Below are 21,486 nucleotides of genomic sequence, written 5' to 3'. Positions count from 1 at the left end.
GCCTCCGGGCCGCAGGAGGCAGCAGCGGGCGGGGCGGATACAGCGTATCGAGGGCGGCGGTGGATACGATGTAACGAGGCCGGCCGGCCGCACACAATGTAGCGAGGGCTGCGGCGGTCAGGTGAGCGGCGGAGCGGGCGCGGGCGGGGGTCTGGGTGGAGGAGACGGGGACGCTCGGGCCGCCGCGGCCCGGAGCTCGGAGAGCCCCCTCTCCCGACGCGGACCCCGCGGCGCAGGGGGCGAGGGACCCGCCCGAGGCCCCGGCCCGGGCGCAGAGCAGGATTCAGACCCGCGGGTCCTCACCTGGGGCCAGAGGGGTTTGGAGACCTCAGCCGCGCCACCCACCCGAGCAGGGTTCAGCGGGGAAGGCGTCCCCCGGCAGATGACACCGTCACTGCTTCCGGCTGTCGACACTCTGTCTGTAGGATCCGTGAGGCCCGAGGGGTGGCCGTGGCTGTGCCGCCCTGCGCTGGGGCTGGACCACTCTGAGCCTCAGTTTCCTCATCTATGAAACGGGCGGGCGTGGTGGAGGAGACCTGCCCCTGTGCGGAGCCAGTTAGCGAGGGTCCCCAGAGTGTCTGTTGTTGTTGTTGTTGTGGGTGAAGGTGGGGGAGGCCCGTTTGGGGGCGGCGTCTCCCAGACGCCGGGGTGGCTGCCGCTAAGCTTCTGCCGCAGGCAGTCCTTCAAGGGACAGTAACTGTGCCCCTGCGGGGTCCTGGCAGGCCTCCTTCCAGGTGTGAGCAGTTAGGACGTACCTTCGGCCCTGCCCCCTCCGGGGAGAAGTCCAGCGGCCTCTGGTGGCAGCCGGGGTGATAACAGGTCCTCTTGGTGGCCGTGCCTCCCCGAGAACAGGAGAGGCTGTTTCGGGCACATCTGAGCTTCAGCCCCATGTTCCTCGGGGCCCTGAGACGTCTTGGGCTTTGTTCTGAGCTTTCCTTTCATTGCAAAGACGTGGAGTCCGCAGCCCCCGTGAGAGGAGGTCTCTGGAGGAGGGTAGACAGTGCAGTAGCGGGTTTCCTGCATGCCTCTCAGTGCCCACCTTCCTGCGTGCTCCTCTCTGAGGCCAAGCCTGAATTCCGGGTGCAGAGCTCTCTGGGGGGTGAACCTGGTGGGGAGGTGAGGGTTGCTGTCACTTTCCTCAAAGTCAGCTGCCGCGCACTACATCTGCCAGGCCCCTGTGTCGGGACATCATCTGTCTGCCCTCGGCAGCTCCCCTCCCACACCCGCAAATACGATTCTCCAGCTTGGCCGGAGAGAAACTGGGGCTGAGAGAAGTCAGGTGACCCCACTCATTCACTCACCTGCAGCCTCTCTGCCAGGCTTGAGACTGGCACTGCCCATAAGGGGGTTAATGAGAGATGCTTTTTCCAGGAGAGCCTGTAGCCCAAGGAGGGCTGCTGGGAAGAGTGGAGGTGTTCCTGCCTTTGAGCTCCTCCGGCCATATTTTATTTTATTGATTTATTTTTCTAGGTAGGGCCTGAGAACCTGTGCTTTTTATTTATTTATTTTTTAAATTGAAGTACAGTTGGTTTACAACGTTCTTTTAGTTTCTGGTGTACAGCAAGGTGATTCAGTTAAATATATAGATATAGATAGATATATTCTTCTTCATATTCTTTTCCATTATGGTTTATTACAGGATGTGGAATCTAGTTCCCTGTGCTGTACAGTAGGACCTTGTTGTTTATCCATTCTATATATAATAGTTTGCATCTGCTAACCCCAAACGCCCGATCCAACCCCCTACTCCTTCCCCCTTGGCAACCACAAGTCTGTTCTCTATGTGAGTCTGTTTCTGTTTCATAGATAAGTTCATTTGTGTCATATTTTAGATTCCACATATAAGTGATATCATATGGTATTTGTCTTTCTCTTTCTGACTTATTTCACTTAGTATGATAATCTCTAGGTCCATCCATGTTGCTACAAATGGCATTATTTCATTCTTTTTTTTTTGAGATTTAAAAGTGATTTCTTCATTTCCAGTTCTTACTGATTTCATTTCTCACATACACTCTTTAAGAAATAAAGGACGAAGTAGGAAATTAAAGTACATTAATAAAGACACAGCAGTGTTTACAACACACACCCATGTCATCACATCCTCTTGTTAAGTGCTGTATGTTTCCCATGCTCAGGCCTCACTGGACAAATTCCGTTTGAGTCTAAAACAGTAAACTATCACCCTGTGGTCCAATAGATGGGTGAAAAAAAATACTTTTGCAGTTCCCTGGGGACAGGACAGGGTTATACACTGGTTGAGCCACAGCATCCAGGCCGCACAGGTAAAGAGAGAAAGGGTGGGGTTGGGTGGGATGCCAGAAACCAGAGAGGTGAGGTGAAGGGAGTACAGGAAATACCTCCTGAGGGAGGGAGTCTCCACTTTCAGACTTTTTAATTGGAGTAAAATTGCTTTACAATGTTGTGCTAGTTTCTGCTGTACAATGATGTGAATCAGCTATATGTATACCTATATCCCCTCCCTCTCGGACCTCCGTTCCACCTCCCCCCCGCATCCCACCCATCTAGGTCATCACAGAGCACCGAACTGAGCTCCCTGTGCTGTACTGCAGGTTCCCACTAGCTATCTGTTTTACACACGGTAGTGTGTTTATGTCAAACCTAATCTCCCAATTCATCCTACCATTCCCTTCTCCTCCCCGTGTCCACACATCCATTCTGTATGTCTGCATCTCTATTCCTGCCCTGCAACTAGGTTCATCTGTGCCATTTTTCTAGATTCCACATACATGCGTTAATATACGATATTTGTTTTTCTCTTTCTGGCTTACTTCGCTCTGTATGACAGACTCTAGGTCCATCCACATCTCTACAAATGACCCAATTTCACTCCTTTTTATGGCTGAGTAATATTCCATTACATATATGTACCACATCTTCTTTATCCATTCGTCTGTCAGTGGGCATTTAGGTTGTTTCCGTGTGTTGGCTACCGTGCATAGTGCCGCTGTGAACATAGGGATGCATGTATCTTTTTTTTGTGTGTGTGTGGTACGCGGGCCTCCCACCGGCGTGACCTCTCCCTTTGCGGAGCACAGGCTCCGGACGCGCAGGCCCAGAGGCCGTGGCTCATGGGCCCAGCCGCTCCGCGGCACGCGTGATCCCCCCAGACCGGGGCATGAACCCGCGCCCCCCGCATCGGCAGGCGGACTCCCAACCACTGCGCCACCAGGGAAGCCCGCCTCTGGCCATCTTTGAAAACGCTGGGAGGTTTCTGGGGCGAGACCCCGGGGGTGGCTCCTGATCCTCCAGTCTCTTGGGGGTGGGCTGATCAGCAAGTGATGTCACAGTTTGCTCTGCAGCGACTGCGGGTTACAGGCTTAACTGTCACGCACAAGTGCTTAATCCTCACCCCCCTCCCACCCCGCCCCAGGAGGCCGGCATGCTCCCTTATTTATGGGCAAGAAAATGCTCTTCGCTGCGGAAGGCAGCATTACATCAGGCCTGTCTGATTCTTAATAGTAACAGCGATAACGATAAGTTGCAGCTGGTGTTTATTTCTGGCCAAGGTAGTCAGAACTTTGTATTGACTAATTTAATCTTTAACTCTACACAGTGGGTACTGTTATCATCCCCACTTGAAACATGAGAACTCAAAGGCATAGAAAGCCTCAGGCATTTGCCCAAGGTCACACAGCTGGAGCTGACAGCTGGGATTTGAATAGGGCCAATTTGTCTGCTGACCACAGGGCTGTTAGGGTGATCAGTCAGGATCTGTGTTGGCTGCAAGAGACAGAACTCCTCCCAGTAACAGTAGTTTAAACAGAAGTTTCTTTCTGTCTCAGGTGAATGAAGCCTGGCGGTGAGCAGCTCAGGGCTTCCTCATCACTCCGGAAGAAGGGGTTAGTGAATGTGGATCTCACTTGTTTGTGACAACTGGGTCTCCCCTGCTCTGGGGGCTTCCTAGGGCACTGTGGCCCAAGCTTGCCATCTTGGGTGGTGACCACCCTGTGTGAGCTGCCCAGAGACATCAGGTCATAAGGGAGACTGTGACTTGGGCCCATGGCGTCTGTGTCCTGCCCTGTTTTGACCTAGGGGCAGCTAGTCAATGGGTGCCACGTTCTACCAGGCTGGAACTTCCCCACATCCCACCACAGAGACCAGAGAGGCAGGCGAGGTCCCGGGGCTGTGTGAGAGTCCCTGCCCAGGTGCAGGGCAGCAGTGGGCAGGGTGGGGTGGCCCTGGGCCATGCACTCTGGCTCAGTTCTCCTTTCATGGGGTGGAGGGCAGATAGGAGTCAGAGGATTGCCTTGTATAATAACAAATTATTTCAGACGGTAACCAGGTATAAGGAGAGCATAACCAACATCCATGCCCTTACTACAAAGTTTTAACAAACATCTGTCCAACCTTCTGTGAACTCATTTGGCCCTGAAGCAGAGAGAGGCTAAGGGATGTGGACCCGCTAGTTAAGTGGGGGGCCCTGGGAGGCAAACCCCACCGAAGTCCCTTCCTCTGTCTCAGGAGCACCAGCCCCGCGTGTTCGCGGCTTGCTGAGCTCTGCGCAGGGGAGAGCAGTGCCAGGCTGTGGACCAGGCACTTCCTGCCTGTTCCCTTGGGTCCCGAGGTGTGGGGCTGGGCGTGGGCTCTGGCCACATGGGGCATCAGTGCAGCGCCAGCCTGGGTCACACGGTGACTACACAGCGTTCGTGGGCCCTCCCCTTGGGGCACCGGGAGGTGGGTCCTGCCAAGGCCACACTGCAGGTGGCAGAGCAGGCCTGAGCCCTGGCATCAGCACTGACCCTTCTGCTGGGTGGGGGGGGGGGGGGGGGGGCGGGGAGGGCGGGTTCTGCATGCTCTGACTGGAAAGGAGCACCTTGGGTCCAGGGCCAGAAGGGAGGAACTGAGTCCCGGCAGGTGTGATCCTGGGAGCCGCACAGCTTTGGCGCCTCGGTGGACAGGGAGGGCGTGGCTCTACCAGGGCAAGTGAGGCAGGCGGGATCAAAGGGGCCCGTGCTGGAGGTCTGACTGGGCACGCCCTTCTGGCCCTGCCTGCGCCATCAGCGGCTCGGACATCGCTGCTCTTTGTGAGGGGGCTCCAGCAGTGGGCGCCGGGGTGAGGGGGCTCGGCTGGTTTGGGGAGGGTCTGAAGGGGGTGGCTGTGGTGTGGGGATGTTTGGCCCGGACCCTGCTGGGGAAGGGAGAGGGGCCAGGCCTCCCCTCCAAAGCTCCAGGCACTCAGAAAGGGGAGGGGACCGCAGCGAGCCCGGGAGCCGGACGCCCACCTCTGCCCCGCCCGGCCCGCCCGCCCACAGGTGGGGTGCTATGGAATATGACGAGAAGCTCGCCCGGTTCCGGCAGGTCCACCTCAATCCTTTCAACAAGCAGCTCGGGCCCTGGCAGCATGAACAGGGGCCTGGCAAGGAGGCCCTGCAGGTCGCTTCTGAAGGTGGGTGCTGGGGGCTGCTGTGCGGGTGGTCTGACCCCGTCACACCGGCCCCCCCTCTACAGGGTTCCTCCCGTGGACACGCGGGGACCCCCCTCTTCTCTGCAGCACAACCCGCTTTCCACCTGTTGCATCCCCTGGGGAATGAACACTCCCCAGGGCAGGGATGTGTGCCTGTCTTGTCACTGCTGTGTCCCAGGGCCCAGCGCACAGCACGTGCTCACTTGGAGAACGCTTGGGGCGTGAACTCAGCGCCAAGATCTGGAGGGTGAGAGGTCAGCAGGATGTGAGCCCCGAGACTGTGGATGGAGCCAACGGGGTGCCGGGGGCCCCGGGGGTGTGTGTGTGCAGAGGTGGCCGGTGTCCACACGGGGTTTCACGTGTTCTGGTGTGTAGTGCTCCGGCGGCCCTTCTCGAGCCCGCAGATGTACTCACGAGGCGTGGGCCTTAGAAATCGGCATGTTTCTGTAGTATTTACTGTTTTTGCACGGCACTCTCCCGTCTGCACAAGGATTCGGTTTCCTTTGCAAGTGCAAACAGGGCCGATGCCAGGGCAGGGCCCTGCTTCCCTCGCCTCCCATGGGCTCCACGGCTTCCTCCTGGGGTGGCAGGCTGACTCGTCTCTCTGCCGCCCTTCCCAGAGGCCCTGCCCGAGCTGCCCCCGGGAGAGCCAGAGTTCCGCTGTCCTGAGCGCGTGATGGACCTAGGCCTGTCCGAGGACCACTTCGCCCGCCCTGTGGTAAGGTTCAGGGTCTGCGGGCGGGGAGGGGGACAAGGTGAGCCCCCAAAGCGCGAGGAGCCGGCCATGTCCACCTCAGCAGGGGCTCCTGGGCCTGGAATCTGAGGCCCACGTGACACCTGGCTCCCACCCCCAAAACGTGTTTGCGGTCCTGTGGGGATGGGCTGGACCTGGGGTTGGGAGCCTGGGCTGCTGTTCTGAGCGCCGTTCCCTCCCCTCCCGGGGTCCTGTGAAGCAAATGTGAGAGTTAATTCCACCTGGGGTCCCAGGGAATCCTATAGTCATGCTGTAGGGTGAGGGAGAGGACGGGAGAGGGGAAGCCCCCTGCCCACACCCGCTGCCCACTCAGCTAGGCAGGGCCACTCTTGTCTGTGCTACATTTTGTTCCATGGAAATCTTGCTGTTTCTTTTGTTTGTTTGTTTTCTAATAAAAGGGCTATAATAATTTTTTTTAAAGTTTGAAAATCTTCCCGTTTTATGCAAACTATCTCCAACTTTTGAGAGAAACGTTATAGTAACATTCAAATATGATTCTTAAAAAATTCACCTGGAGACCCCAGTTCTCGTCTGCTGTTCATTTTTGTTGTTCATGTGGCCTCTAAGCTTTGCGCTTTGCTGCTGCAGATACCTATTTCATTTATGTGCTTTGCATCTTTATTAGAACATTTCTGAGCCCCTCCTATGGGCCACACACTGGTTTCCAAGAGAGGTGTCCCCTCCTCTTTGCCCGGAGGCTCAGTGTACTGCGGGGAGGAGCACGGCTCCTGAGGGCAGTGACACTGCTTTCCTGGGGCAGGATCAGCCCCAGCTCTGAGCCCCGGCCTGTCTCCCTGCCCCTGAGTCTAGGGGCTTTGTTGGGCCCCGCCCCCGGTCCACCTGTGAGGTGCTGGGGCCAGGGGCGGGTGGGTGCCCGGGGTGTCTGTGAGCTTGGTGACCGAACCAGAGGCCACTTCCTCTCCTTGTCGACAGACGAGTGTCATTTCCCGGCTTTCCTCCAAGAGGAAGTTCTGTAGAAGTAAGCGAAATAGCATAGCCAGAAAAGCGATTGGATTTCTAAAAGAGGGAAGTTGTGTTTCGAAAAACATCCTGAATTAGGTCTCCAGAGGCCCGTGGGTGGACAGGTCCAGAGAGGGGCAGGTGGTGTGGTGCGGCTCCTGCCTCTGCTGCCCGGGTTCCCGGGCCTTGAGCAGGTCCTCGGCCACCTGGGCCACCTGGGTGAGCAGGACCAGGGAGGTCTTCTCTGGGCCCAACTGCCTATGAGGCTGGGCCTGGCCAAAAAGGAGAGCACGCAGGGGGCATCTGACCGTCACTGTCCCCAAACCCGCCACCTCCCGCCTCCACCCGAGCAGGGCCTGTTCCTGGCCTCTGACATCCAGCAGCTGCGGCAGGCCATCCAGGAGTGCAAGCAGGTGATCCTGGAGCTGCCGGAGCACTCGGAGAAGCAGAAGGACGCCGTGGTCAGGCTCATCCACCTCCGGCTGAAGCTCCAGGAGCTGAAGGTGGGTGCCGGCCGCCCCCCTCCAGGCAGCTGGAGCTGGGCTGGGGCACGCACGTCCGGAGGCCGGGCCGCCTCTGGGGCAGCGCGGCTGAGGTTCCACCCTCCACACCCGACTGGCTGAAGCTACCCAGGCAGGCGGGAGAGAGATGGGCCGTCACCCCAGGTGCAGCCTGTGTCTCTACTAGTCTGATGGTAATCACAGTCCTGGGTCATGTGTCCACCCACTGGAGCAAGTGGGTCAGTTAATCCCACCTTGAACCACGTGACCCAGAGCAGGGGGTGGTTTGCCGAAGGTGACAACAGAAGGGCTCATGGATCCTGGAAGCCAAACACCACAGGGGTCCATCATGTAGTCCTTGAGTCTGTGCCCTGTTTGACTGGGGCCCCACCGCATCCCTGCACTGGTTCCTGAGTCCCTGGGAATATAGAAAGTGGAGTGTTCTTTAGAATATAGGTAAGGCTATGGCACGAGCTAAGACACCCCCAAATACAGTGGCTTAAAGGAATTGGTTGTGTAGTTTTACTCATGTGGAAATGTTGTAGGTGGCCCAGGGCCCATCCGGCAGCTGTTGGTATCGGAGACCTCAGGTCCTCCTTTTTCGGTGCTCTGCCAGTCCCTGGCAAGTCCACGACAGCCCCCCACTGCCTCTGGGTCTGCACCCAGCCAGCAAAAACAGTGTGGGAAGGGCAGCGAAGGCCCTTTCACCCCTGCTCACGTGCCACCTAGGTACAAAGGTAGTCTGTAATCTGGGTGGTCCCGGCCTGACCAATCACTGTGTTCTATTGTAAGGGAAGGGCTGTGGCACTGGGGTAAATTTCACAACCTCTGCTACACGTGGTTACCTGGGAGACGCAGTCAAGGGGCTCGTGTGACGGGAAAAGAGCTGCTGCCTGGCTCACCTGTGACCCCTCCCTGGCCCCCTCCCCAGGACCCCAGTGAGGATGAGCCCAACATCCGAGTCCTTCTCGAGCACCGATTCTACAAGGAGAAGAGCAAGAGTGTGAAGCAAACCTGTGACAAGTGTCACACCGTCATCTGGGGGCTCATTCAGACCTGGTACACCTGCACAGGTGGGCCGAGACCAGACTGCTCCTTCTGGCCTGGCACTCCAGGCCCCAGGGGAGGGGGAATTCTGTGCTGTGTTTTCGGTATTTGCTGAGCCCTGCAGCGTGGGGAGGATGGGAGGTAGAGCAAGGGATGAAAGACCCAAATACCTGCCTTCACCAGGCTCACATCCACTAGCCATGCGTGGCTATTCGAATTTCAGTTAATTAAGGTAATAACTAGTTGCTCAGTGGTACCATGCACATTCCAAGTACACAATAGCCACATGAGGCTGGTGGCCACCCATTGGACAGTGCAGACAGGACGTTTCCATCATTGCAGAAAATTCCATTGGAGGTGCTGTTCTGGATGAAAAATCAAATAAATAAATGAAATGGTATGTTAGACATATAGTGAAAAAGAATAAGGGAAGGGACTAGTATGTGTTGGGGAGGGGGATGGGTGCTACGTTAGGGTGAAATGAAAAGGCATCATGTGACATTTAATAGAAAACTTGGAGGTTGGGGGCAAACCAGGAGTATATCTAGGAAGGAACATTTCTTCAGGGGAGCTGTCTGTGCAAAGGCCCTGTGGTCAGTGTGTGTCCAGTGTCTTTGAGGAGGAGCAGAGAGCAGTGTGGCTGAAGCACTGTGTCAGGGAGGAGGCATGGTAGAGGTGGGCTCAGAGGTGGCTAGAGCCTTTTGCGTAAGTGCACTGGGGCCACGGGTGAGTGCAGGACATACTTAGGTTTTAACTCCGGCTGCTGAGCTGAGCATGGCCTGAAGGAGGGAAAGTGATGGACTGTGACCAGGGTGGGGCATTCGGATGAGAAGGGGCCAAGTGCAGCCCTAGCTGAAGGACTGGGATGACGTCTCAGTAGGTGGAAAGATGGAGGCACTGAAACCTGAGCTGGGAAGACTGGGGTGGGATTGGTAAGGAAGAGCTGGATTCCACTCAGACAGCTTGGGTTTGAGCCCTTTAGGCACCCAGATGGGAATGGCAGGTAGGCCCCTGGCCCTTTGAGTATGGGGTTGGGGGGAAAGGTCTGCACGTACCTTCAGGGCAAGACTTGGGTGGGGACTGAAGGGACCTTTGACATTTGGGAACCTGCAGTGGTGCCTGGAGAGGCTCTTGCGTTGGTCTGGGAATCGGAGTACAGGCCCCTGGGGGTCCCGGCAGCTGAAGGGCAGCCTGGGCCGCAGGGTGACCACCCTTCTAAGAGGCACGTTGTCGGGCCCCCAACCAGGGTGTTATTACCGCTGTCACAGCAAGTGTTTGAACCTCATCTCCAAGCCCTGCGTGCGGTCCAAAGTCAGCCACCAGGCCGAGTATGAGCTGAACATCTGCCCCGAGGCAGGGCTGGACAGCCAGGATTACCGCTGTGCTGAGTGCCGGGCACCCATCTCTCTGCGTGAGAACCCCCGGGAGAGCAGGGCACAGGGCGGAGGGGAGCTGCCTGGGCCAGGAGCCCTGCCGACAGCTGTATGAGAAACTTGGGTGCGTGCGATGGCTAAGGGTAGCGTGACTCCGGGGCACGAGTCCTGCTCCTTTCCTGGGGGAGCGACAAGGGGCTGCTCTGGGTGCCTTTTCACTTCCCACCCGGGCAGAGTGAGGTTGCCACGTGTGTCCCCTAGGAGTCCCTGCGGGGTTGGGCTGCACTCAGCCTCCCATGTGTGGCCCCATTGTCACAGAAAACCCACCTCGATGGGGAAATCCCGCAGCAGTCGCTCACAGGCTGTGTATCGGGCCTTCTTCCCAGAAACATACTGCCTCTGGCAGTCGCCTGGCGGCAGTCCTACTATTGTCCCATTTTACTGGTGAGAAACAGGGAAGCAGGGTGGCCTAGAAGACGATGAGTCGGGTGTGGAAGGTGGAACCCTTGGCCCCGCGTGGGCGCAGCTGGGGGAGGGACCTCGCAGGTCTCCCAGGCTTTGTAATGCTTTCCCTCTCCACAGGGGGTGTGCCCAGCGAGGCCCGGCAGTGCGACTACACCGGCCAGTACTACTGCAGCCGCTGCCACTGGAACGACCTGGCCGTCATCCCAGCGCGTGTGGTGCACAACTGGGACTTCGAGCCGCGCAAGGTGGGTGGGGAGCGCAGCGAGGTGGAGCGAGGGGCACGGCCCTGGGGTACAGCCCCCGCTGGCTGGGGATTGGGTGGGGAGGGGGCGTGGCCTGGGGGCGTGGCGCCGGAAGTGTTCTCCCCCCCCCCCCCCCCCCCCCCCGCAGGTGTCCCGCGGCAGCATGCGCTACCTGGCGCTGATGGTGTCGAGGCCCGTGCTCCGGCTCCGGGAGATCAACCCTCTGCTGTTCAACTATGTGGAGGAGCTGGTGGAGATCCGGGTGAGGCTGGGGAGGGGGCGGGCGTGGGGCGACCCTGCCCCCCCGGGGTGTGGTGGATCGGAGAGATGCCGCCTGCTTAGCTGGGCCCCGCCCCTGTCCTTTAAGTTAAAGTCGCTAAAGCAACTGTCCAGCCACAATATGAAACACAACACAAGGATCAGAGGCAATCTGAATTTTTCTGGTAGCCACATTAGAAAAATAAGCAGCAGGTGAAGTTCATTTCAGTGATGCGGTTTATCTAACCCAACCTATCGGTGTACATTATGGAGACACGCTGCACTGTTTCTCTTTCTTGCACTAGTCTTCGCGTCCCAGTGTGTATTCTCCACTTAACCACGTCTGTGTGCTCAGGTGCTGGACGCACCTGAGAGTGGTGGGGGCCACTCTCTTTGCCATTCAGCAGGAGGCCGGGGTGGGGCACGGGCAGGTGAGGGTGCCTCAGGCTAGTGCTGAGAGGGGTGGGGCTTGAAGGGGAGCGGGCTGAGGCACGGCAGGCTGAGCTGCCGAGATCCCGGGCTGAGGAGGGGTTAGACTGGTCAGTCTCCATCAATGGAGGCAAGCTCAGATGCGCTCGAGGTGTGTGTGCACGTGTGGAGCTGGGCTCGGGGGAGAGACTGCGGACGAAGGAACCTCAGGGTCCTGCCTGGCCGAGAAGCTGTGGCTTGAACTTGAGCTTGGCTGGAGCGCTCAGATCCGGGGCTGTGCTGGGGAACGGGAAGGTACCTCCTGTCCCCTACTGACCCAGAGCGTAAGGTGACATGACTTCCTACAGAGCCAGAGCAGGGCCAGCCCCTCCCCCACAGACACACCAGGCACAGCCCATGCCCCCACCAGGGATGCCCACCGGCCCCTCTCGTCCACAGAAGCTGCGCCAGGATATCTTGCTCATGAAGCCGTATTTCATCACCTGCAGGGAGGCCATGGCGGCACGCCTGCTCCTGCAGGTCAGCCCGCCTGCCCCGGGGGTGGGGGGAGGGGATCTGTCGGGGAGGGTGGGGGGGAACAGACCAGGGCCGTGGGGGGATGGCTTGATGCCTTGCGTGTGTTGTGCTGTTAGCAGAAGGTCTCCACACTGTCCCCGGGAACACTAGGTCTGCCGTAAACAAACAGGCATTGTACCCACAAAAACCTGCTGTGATTCCATCCCCGTGAGGGGCGCTCAGAGGAGCGGGTCTCATCCTGCAGCCTTCATGGGAGTCTCCATGGAGTGGACCAGGCACGGGCCAGCCCAGGAAGGGCTGACCACGAAACACTTTTCAAGGCTCATCTGTTTATTTGTTCTACAAATACTCACTGGGTGCCTGCTGCAGGCAGACAGTGTCTGGGTCCTGGGGGGCAGGGAGCAGAGCAGTGCCCTTCGGGTTGGGCAGAAAAGAAAAGTAGGAAGCAGCGTGGCGGGGGGGTGGCGAGGTGTGCGGATGAGATACAGTGGGGAAGGGGGCCCAGCTGCAGGCGAGCCGGGGGGGTGGGCAGCGCGAGGGCGCTGGCCCGCCACCGGGGTCACGCTGGCTGGGCCCGCAGCTCCAGCACCGGCAGCACTTCGTGGAGAGCGACGAGATGTACTCCGTGCAGGACCTGCTGGACGCGCGCACGGGCCGCCTGGGCTGCTCGCTGGCGGACACCCACACGCTGTTCGCCAAGCACATCAAACTGGACTGCGAGGTGGGCCCCCCCGCGGGCCAGGTGGGGAGGGCGGGAGGGGGGCTCTGGTGGACGTGCCCCCCACCCTGGGAGCGGGCACTGACCATCCCGCCTCGCCGCCAGCGGTGCCAGGCCAAGGGCTTTGTGTGTGAGCTCTGCAGAGAGGGTGACGTGCTCTTCCCCTTCGACAGTCACACGTCGGTGTGCGCCGACTGCTCCGCCGTCTTCCACAGGTCGGTGCTTGAGACCCTGACCCCCGACCCCTACGCTGACCCCCACCCCCTCCGATAGACACGGGGAGAGGGAGGGAGGGAGACACTGGGGCTTGATCTTCGCCGCCGGGTTTCAGATCTCTTTGCCTTGATCCTGAGATGTGGACTTAGACCCCGATGGTGAGACTCAGCTGAGTTCCGCTGGGAAGAAGCCCCCGTGGGCTGGGGAGGGGTGCGCAGCCCAGACCCCGCGAGTGCGCACGTATCCGGCTGGCTTCCCTCCTCCACCGGGACTGAGGTTTAGCTGAGGCCAGGGCTTCCTAAACTTCTTAGCTCTTGGGATTTTTTTTCAAACGTTCCCTAGGCCACAAGAAATACCTAACATTTCTGTGTATTAAGTACTTAGGTTCAAACAACTTAAGCATTTATGTCCTAAAGACTTGTGGATGTTTGGAAGAATGATACACAGAAATCGGAAGAAAGATGTGTGAATTCGTTAAGCACAGTTACCAATAGGCGCGCGCCTGCTGGGCCCACACAGCTTCTCACACTGGGCTCAGGTGGGACCCCGCCACCCCTGTTTCAGTCCACACTGGTTTTTCCTGGCACTTGGAGTTCCTCAGAGCCACCGCCGACCTCATAGGTCTGCAGAGCTGGGATTGCGGTTGCAGTGACTATAGCAGGAGCTGTTGTTAAAACCGTGAGCTCCCTCGAGCTAGCAGTTTGCATGGTGTCTGTCCTGTCAAATACCGCTACGCCCCCTTCAAACATTTAAACTGCCGTGGGGACCGTGTGCACCTCCGCAGAGCCCTGAGTGGAGGCTCTGCACGGCAGTGGGGACAGGTCGGGGGTCACTGAGCTCTGAGCGGAACCCTCCCTGTCACAGGGCCACAGGTAATAGGTGTGGAGCCGTTAGGAAGGGCCCGCACACAGGGACAGGACAGCAGGCCTGGCAGGCACGCCTGGGTGCAGCCCTCTGCACTGACCCTTTGGGAGAAACTCTGCTTCGGTTTCCCCGTCCATCTGGGGGGATACTGGGACCTGACTTAAGGAGCTTGTGAAGAGTCGGTGGTAGATGTCTACATGCAGGGAGCCATGCCCCTTCCCGGGCTGACCCTGTCTCCCTGCCCCCAGGGACTGCTACTACGACAATTCCACCACGTGCCCTAGGTGTGCCCGCCTTACCTTGCGGAAGCAGTCACTCTTCCAGGAGCCTGGTCCAGACGTGGACGCCTAGAGCAACGGAACCCCTCGTGGGCCTGTCTGGGGCCCGCCCTGCCAGTTGTTGCCGAAGTCAAGGTGTTTCTTGTGCTCTGGAGACCCTAGGCTACAGCCCCTGGACCTCTCCCCAGCACCTCGGGGACGATGGTAAGCTCTGGGGGATGACTGGCCTCGTGGGGCATCACAAGGACCATCACCCCCTAGCGCTTACCGGAACTTGGGGCAGCCACGCCTGGCTGTTTTCCGGCTGCTGTGTGGGCCAGGATGTGCACCCCCTCCCCGAACTGCAGAGCTTTAAGGGGAGGGGAGTGGGGGAGGGACTCTTCTCATCTCCCCTTGGCCAAGAGCCCCCCACGCCCTTGGGACCAAGGCTGCTGGGCCTGGGCCACCCTGGAAATCCTGGAGGGCTTCCGGGGAGTGGCCGACAAGACTGAGGATGCCAGCTGCACACACTCAGCCTTGGCCTGAGTTTTATCTGCGGTGGATGGTTTGGGTTCTACGTGGAGGCTCCCTCCCCCAGCCCCTTGTCTCTCTGGGGACCTCTGGTTGTCCCTGGCTGGGGCTGTTCATAACTATCTCCCAAGGGCCCTGCCCCTGCCTCCCACCAGGGTTCTCTCTCTGGGTCCTCCTCTGGCGGGCCAGTCCAAGGGTTACTGGCTTTTTCTACACAACGTGGAAGGAAGGGGCCACCTAGCTGTCACCGCTGGGTGGACTGGCCGCTGCTCCTGCCTTGGCCCAGCCCAGCTTACCCTGGTGTTCCAAGCTGGGGGGCTGGGGGTCCCACCCAGAGAGGCTGCCCTGCTTCCAGGTGTGGAGCAGGGACTGTGCCCCTGGGGGAGGTCAGGGTTAGGTGAGAGGGCTGGTGACAGTAGGCCTGGGACCCAGTGTGCCGAGGAGCTGCGTCCTGCCACCACGGTGCCTGCCTGCAGAGACCTCGGAGACTCCGACCAGGGGCCTTCTGTTTGGGGGCCTGAGGTCAGGCGCCAGAAATCTTTGCTCCAGCAGAGGAAGCCCGGGATGCAGGACTGACCCCCAGCTATCCAGTGGGGGAGCTGCGTTTGCGGGGACCCTTGGGAGACCCTGCCGTCCAGGGGAAGGCCCGTGGGAGGAGGACGTCTCAGGACACGGCTGCGCGGTTCTGCCCTCCTCCCCGCCCTGGAGTGTGCTGACTATTGACACACAGGTGGGCGGTGGGCAGGGGGTACAGCCACCGGGGCGTCCATCACCTTTGGGAAGCCCGAGCAGAGGCTCGGCCAGCAGAAAGGAAAGGCCAGCCTAGTTAGCTGGTGGGCCGACGTGGGCGGTGGGTAAAGACAGCGCCACCCCCTCCTCACCCCTCTGCACCCCAGGGAAGCCCTGTCCGGTGGCTTTAGGCGATCCCCTCCTTCTGTGCTGAGCACAGTGGGAGGCTGGCCCCCATCGGGACCCCTTTCTTCTCGGGGTTGAGCGGGGGTTAAAGGCTAAATGCCCTCTTCCTACACCCCAGATCTGCACACGTCTCACCGCAGCATCGCATTTCTGTCATAAGGATATTGGCTGTCCCCGAATTTACCGTGTCATCAGCACACTATTCCAGTTACTATCACTGTGTCCATAAGAAACGTTAGTAGCTGCCATTTGTTGGGCAAAGTTGGCTCTTTTTTTTTTTTTTTTTTTAAACTACCCCCATTACCTCTGCCCCATCTCCCCCTTCTGGATGACAAATTCTTTAAACAGAATCATGTGTGGGTCTTTCTGAGTCCAGCTCGTGGTAGCAAGAACCCACCAAGGAACCAGTTAGCATGGGCAGGCCCTCCCAGGAGAGCTGTGTAATGGGCTGCAGCCCCTGTCTCACTAAATCTGTGTTCTCCAGACCGTGGTGTGTGTGCTGAACTGGGGACAGGGCAGGGTTTGCTTGACATATGAATCAAACACAGGTTTAGCCACAGCCCACAGCCCTCCCCATCCAACGGCGTCGTCTGTAATCTGGGCATCGTGCCTAGGCCTCAGTGTGCTGACCCCTCTAAGAGACACTAAAACACATCCCTGGTGGGGCTGTTTGGGTGCCAGGAAGCGCCGGGCACAGCCTGGCACACGGAGAATGCTCAGTGAGTAGAAGCTATGTCTTCTCTGCATAACCCTCCCGGTGGAAAGACTGTCTCGTTAACGCACTGTAAGTAGTGCAGGCCCCAGGTCTAGCTCCTGGGAGCCTCTTGCGTCTTCACAAGCTGGACCCTCTGACAGGGCCCTTGGACTTCAGGAGAACCCTGCACGCCCTCCCAAATTACATTCAAACCTCTGTGTATGTACATTGCTCTAGAGATATGAGCCCTGGTTTTGACCAGGATCTCAAAGAAAACATCAGGAATGTGCTTGAGAAGGTGCCTTTATCCAGCTACATCCAGACAGGCTGGTAGACAGCAGCCCTACGGCCGAGGAGACCTGAGAGCTCGATGGGGGCACAGGCAGAGGGTGGGGGAAAGGCGTGTGAGGGGTCCGTGGGCCTGGTGCTGGCACCCCCAGCTTCAAACAGGTAAGGCTGCACGTGGGCATCACAAGACACAGCCTCCACCCACCCCCTTCAGGTATGAAAGAGTACTTCCTTTTAACCTTTTAATTTTGACAAATTTAGGTTTACAGAAGTGTTGCAGAAACACTCCCAGGTACCCATCTCCTGGATTCCATAAATGTTAACATCTTGCCCCATTTGCTTCATCCTTTCTCCACACTCTTGTGAACCATGTGGCAGTTAAGTTGCCCCTTTGCCTCTAAGTAACTCGTGTGTTACTCCCAAACAAGGACGTTGCCTTCCACGGCTGCAGTGCGGTCATAACATCAGGAAGTTGACATTGATTTGGGACCATAAAACCTACAACAAACCGTATTCAGATTTTGCCATTCAGTTGCCATGTCGTTTTAGCTTCTAATCTGGAAGGGTTCATGACACTGACATTGAAAAGCACAGGCTAGGGACGTCCCTGGTGGCGCAGTGGTTAAGAATCTGCCTGCCAATGCAGGGGACATGGGTTTGAGCCCTGGTCCGGGAAGCTCCCACATGCTGCGGAGCAACGAAGCCCATGCGCCACAACTACTGAGCATGTGCTCTAGAGCCCGCGAGCCACAAGTACTGAGCCTGCGAGCCACAACTGCTGCTACTGTGGCAGCACAACAACTGAAGCCTGTGTGCCTAGAGCCCCTGCTCTGCAACAAGAGAAGCCACCGCAATGAGAAGCCCGCGTGCCGCAAGGAAGAGGAGCCCCCGCTCACCACAACTAGAGAAAGCCCACGTGCAGCGACGAAGACCCAACGCGGCCAAATAAATTAATTAAAAAAAAAAAGGAAAAGCACAGGCTAATTATTCTGAAGACTTTCCTTCAGTGTGGGTTCTTCTGATTGAATTTGGGCTTTGCACTTTTGGTGGGATTTTCACAGAAGCGATGCTGTGTCTGTAGTGTGTCACCTGTCCTACTCCTGGAGATGCTTTGGTCCCCCTGTCTCCTGTGTCCTTTTGACATGTTCCTGGCATTCTTTAGGCATTTGCTTCCTTTCCAGCGTAGCAAGGTATTCCAGGCTTATTCTGTAATTTCCCCAGTCCCAGCCCTGGAACCAGTCATGTTTCTGAGGAGCCCCAGAACCTTCTGGTGGAGCATGGCACTCAGGAAACAAGATGTGGTTGTTGGTTACGCTCATGGCTGGGGTAGGAAATAGTACTGCATGTCCATTTCCTTATTGGTCTATAAACATATTAAAAACCATGAGTTTACGCTGATACTTCCAATTTCAAAACAACACAAGAGTCATTCTTTCCCTTTTTCATATTTGCAATTCCCTTGCTTGACAGTGAGACACCCGGCTCCATTAACCATAATATACTTATTTGCTCAATCCTAGAGTACACACAAAGCACCTTCGGCATTGCTCACCTATGCTGGTGAAAAACAAGGCTACTAACAAGGGTTTAATATTTGTTTAGATTCTTTTTTGTCTCTAGTCTGAGGGCATATAGTCAAAATAAGGTGTTTAAAATTTACTTGGGTGTTTCTCCCCCTTCGTTGTGGATACGCCATTCATGCGCAACACAGTTCCGTTCATATACTCCACTGTTTTATTTCCCTACCCTTGTTTACTTTTGTTTGTGCAATATGTTAACATGGTTCCCCAATCAGAACTTCCCAAAAGGTACAAAAGTTACATTTCCCCCCCACCCCCATAACCAATCTCTTTAGTCTCCGGTTTCTCCTTCCTGTGTTTCTTTTCGTACAGGAGTAAGATACGTGTGTATTTTATCTTCCCTTCTTTCTTCCACAAAAGGTAGCACACTCTACTCTTGAGCGTTGCTTTTTTTCAATTGATAATATATCCTGGAAACCACTCCACATCAGCTGAGTTCTTCCTTATTCTACTATCATGGTAGCTATCATCATTTACAACTGTCTTACATTCCACCGTGTGGAGGTGCCATTTTACATGTGACTATTTCACTCGAGACTCTTCAGGCTGTTCCGTAGCTCTTGCAGTTACAAACAAGGCTGCAACAAATAATCCGTGCACATACATTGTCTTTTGTTGTCAGTGTATCTTTAGGGTATAATCCTAAAAGTGGGATTGCTAAATCAAAAGAAATATATTTGTCACTAGTGTTCAATGCCCCTCGGTAAGGGATGTGCAAACCTGCACTCTCACCAGCAATGAATGAGGGTGCCAGTGACGCCACAGCCACACCAAGAGAATGTGCAGTCACACTTTTTGATCATTGCCGATCTGAATGATGAGAAATGGTATCTGTATAGCTTTCATTTGCATTTCTCTTGAGGTCAAGCTTATGTTTCTGGATCTAGTTTACTTATTTATGAATTCTATGTTTTGCCCACTCTTCTATTGGATTTTTGGTATTCTCAATCTTTAACAGTCTTTCACTTATGAGAGGTATTAGCCCATTATCTGTAAGAAATTTTCTTCCAGTGTGTCATCTGCCTTTGACCTTGTATTTTATCCTCATAGAAAAGTTTTGTTACCTTTTCATATGGTTAAACTGATTAATCTTAAATTTCCTCTAGATTTTGAGTCCTAGAAAATCTTCCCAACACCCAAGTCAAAGACATTCATCCGTGTGTTTTGTAGTACTTCCAAGGTTTCAGTTTTTCCATTTAGATCCCTCATCTGTTTGTTTATTCTTGTGTATGCTGTGAGTTATGAATTAACTATCTTTTGCCAAATTTTAACCAGCTGTCCTGCACTATTAAAAAAAAAAGCCTATCTGTATCTATTTCTGGACCTTCTATTGTATTCTACAGGTCTGCACACCTCCCTGATTCAATCAGGTTTTATAGTGTGCTCTAATGTCTACCGGGGATAGTCTCCTTGTAGTTTGTTTTAAATAACTTTTCCTGGATTTTCTTTCATTCAATCTTCTTAAAGCACATATTTAGGTAAAATTTTAATGCCAAAATTGATGCTCTTACGTGTCAAAATGAAAATACCAGAAGCAGGGTTTCCAGGGATGTTAAACACCTGAAAGCAGAGGCTTGGCTGGGCCTCGCCCAGGAGGTCACCCCGTCGCGTCTGGTCACACACCGAGTCGCCTAGGAGAGCTGCTTTGAGCGCCACTCCTTCTCACTGTACAGGTCCCTATAGCAGCTTATTGCATCGTTGATTGCTCTCGAAACTTTCAGGTTCCACGCATCATCAGGGCTGTTACTGGTAAGGACCTGCAAGCCAGCCTCGAAATGTGAGAAGGCTGCTGACAGCTCCCGTGTGGTTAGTTGGCGCAGGGCAGGTGCAGCCTCTTCACCCTCCTCCTCCTCTCCTGCCGGTTCCTGCTCCAGCTGCACCAGCTCCTCATTTGAGAGACCCTCCTCGTGGGACTGCAGCAGCTGGTCCACGTCAGCTTCTCCCACCTCTCCGAGGGCCACACTCTTGGCAAGGGTCACAATATTTTGTTGAACCTGGGCAATGTTGTCTGTTTGGGAAACACTCTGGAACTGAACACACTCGGGCCAAATCTTCTTCCACACACTGTTCATTGTTGCTGGCCTGAGCTCCTCCCAAGCTATTGCAATGTTGTCCACGGCATCCATGATGCTGTACTTTCTCCAAAACTCCCTGATCTCAGCTGTATCGTCCCCATCTGTTGCTTCTAGGATGTGCTCAAAAGTCCTTCTCAGGTAATGAGCTTTGAAGGTAGAGGCCACACCTTGACCCATGGGCTGGATGGAGTCAGCCGTATTGTCATGAAGATATTCCACTCTTACATTATCAGACAGATCGCTCAAATTTACTGGGTGGCATGGTGCATTGTCTAAGATGAGCAGTGCTTTGTTGGTGAGATTATTTTGGGCACAGTATTTTTCAATGGCAGGGCAAAAAAAGTATGTGAACCACTCATGAAAGATGCTCCTGGTTGCCCAGGCCTTTTTATTGGAACGCCAAATCACAGGCAAATTGGGCTTGGAGTACCCCTCCAGAGCCCTGGGGTTTTCTGAGTGGTACACCAATAAGGGCTTCAACTTAAAGTCCCCAGCTGCATTGCCGCCAAGCAGCAGCATCAAGCGATCTTTGGATGATTTAAACCCGGGCTCAGCTTTCTCTTCTACCGAAATAAACGTTCTTTCAGGCATTCTTTTCCAATAAAGCCCTGTCTCATCTACATTAAACACTTGCTGGGGGGTGTACTCACCTTCTTGGATGATGCTTTTCAGGATTTCTGGATATACATCCTCCTTACCAGGAGCCGCGCTGCTCATCTTGAAGTGGGGCAAACAGTGGCGTTCCTTGAATCTCACAAACCACCCTTTACTTGCACTGAACTTTGCTGTTTGAGAGCTCTCCCCTTGCTCACGCTGTAGGTCATCAAACAAACTCTTAGCCTTCTCCTGAATAATGGTAACGCTCAGGGGCACGTTTCGCTGGCTCTGGTCTTCAAGCCACACATGCAACAACCGCTCCATCGTCTCCATGACTGCACTTCGGTGGCGAGTCAAACGGGAGGCTCTCAACGGAGTAGCTATTTGTGAACTCGCTTTGATTTTTTCTTTGTTATCTCGGATTGTCGCCACTGTAGAGACAGCAAGGCCTAAGGCCTTTGCGACCTGGCTGAGCTTTTCACCCACTTCAAACCGTCTTAACACTTCTAATTTCACGTCGAGGGTAATTGCTTTCCGTTCCCTTTTGGCACTCGGGATGGCCGTCGCATTTCGGGGCCTTTTCCCAGGCATCTTTGCCTCCGGAATGTACTAAAAGAACAGCAGTCCCAGGTGCGAGAAAGCCTGTGGTTATTCTATGCCCCCTTGCACAACTTGGGGAAGAGAAAGTGGGGCTTCGAGGAGGCGCAGGCTGCCGTCCCGGGGGACGTGGAAGGGTCAGCACAGGCCGGCCCACGACACTGCCCAGTTTCAGGCCGGTT

General features: G+C 55.8%; 2 protein-coding genes across 10 annotated transcripts; one reads left to right on the top strand and one right to left on the bottom strand.

Moving 5' to 3' along the window:
- Window positions 1–15,956, top strand: DEF8 (differentially expressed in FDCP 8 homolog). Of its 9 annotated transcripts, none has more exons than XM_004318588.4 (13): window positions 21–121; window positions 3,807–3,863; window positions 5,277–5,410; window positions 6,049–6,146; window positions 7,496–7,645; window positions 8,574–8,715; window positions 9,936–10,100; window positions 10,645–10,772; window positions 10,918–11,031; window positions 11,895–11,975; window positions 12,604–12,693; window positions 12,796–12,905; window positions 14,019–15,956. In XM_004318588.4, the coding sequence occupies exons 2-13, from the start codon at window positions 3,811–3,813 to the stop codon at window positions 14,119–14,121; spliced, it is 1,368 nt and encodes a 455-aa protein (XP_004318636.2). In that variant the 5' UTR covers window positions 21–121; window positions 3,807–3,810; the 3' UTR covers window positions 14,122–15,956. The 9 variants fall into 9 exon arrangements, with proteins under 9 accessions (XP_019779257.1, XP_004318636.2, XP_019779256.1 ...); XM_019923697.3 differs by having other exon boundaries at window positions 12,553–12,693; XM_019923698.3 differs by lacking the exon at window positions 3,807–3,863 and having other exon boundaries at window positions 1–121; window positions 12,553–12,693.
- A 2,421-nt stretch (window positions 15,957–18,377) lies between these two features.
- On the bottom strand, window positions 18,378–21,298 carry CENPBD1 (Putative CENPB DNA-binding domain-containing protein 1). The gene has a single exon (XM_004318590.4). The coding sequence runs from the start codon at window positions 21,296–21,298 to the stop codon at window positions 19,667–19,669; it is 1,632 nt and encodes a 543-aa protein (XP_004318638.1). The 3' UTR covers window positions 18,378–19,666.
- Window positions 21,299–21,486: the final 188 nt, after the last annotated feature.

The sequence above is a fragment of the Tursiops truncatus genome, chromosome 19, assembly GCF_011762595.2.
Source record: "Tursiops truncatus isolate mTurTru1 chromosome 19, mTurTru1.mat.Y, whole genome shotgun sequence".
Lineage (NCBI taxonomy): Eukaryota > Metazoa > Chordata > Mammalia > Artiodactyla > Delphinidae > Tursiops > Tursiops truncatus.
This window is presented reverse-complemented; position numbering and strand designations above follow the sequence as displayed.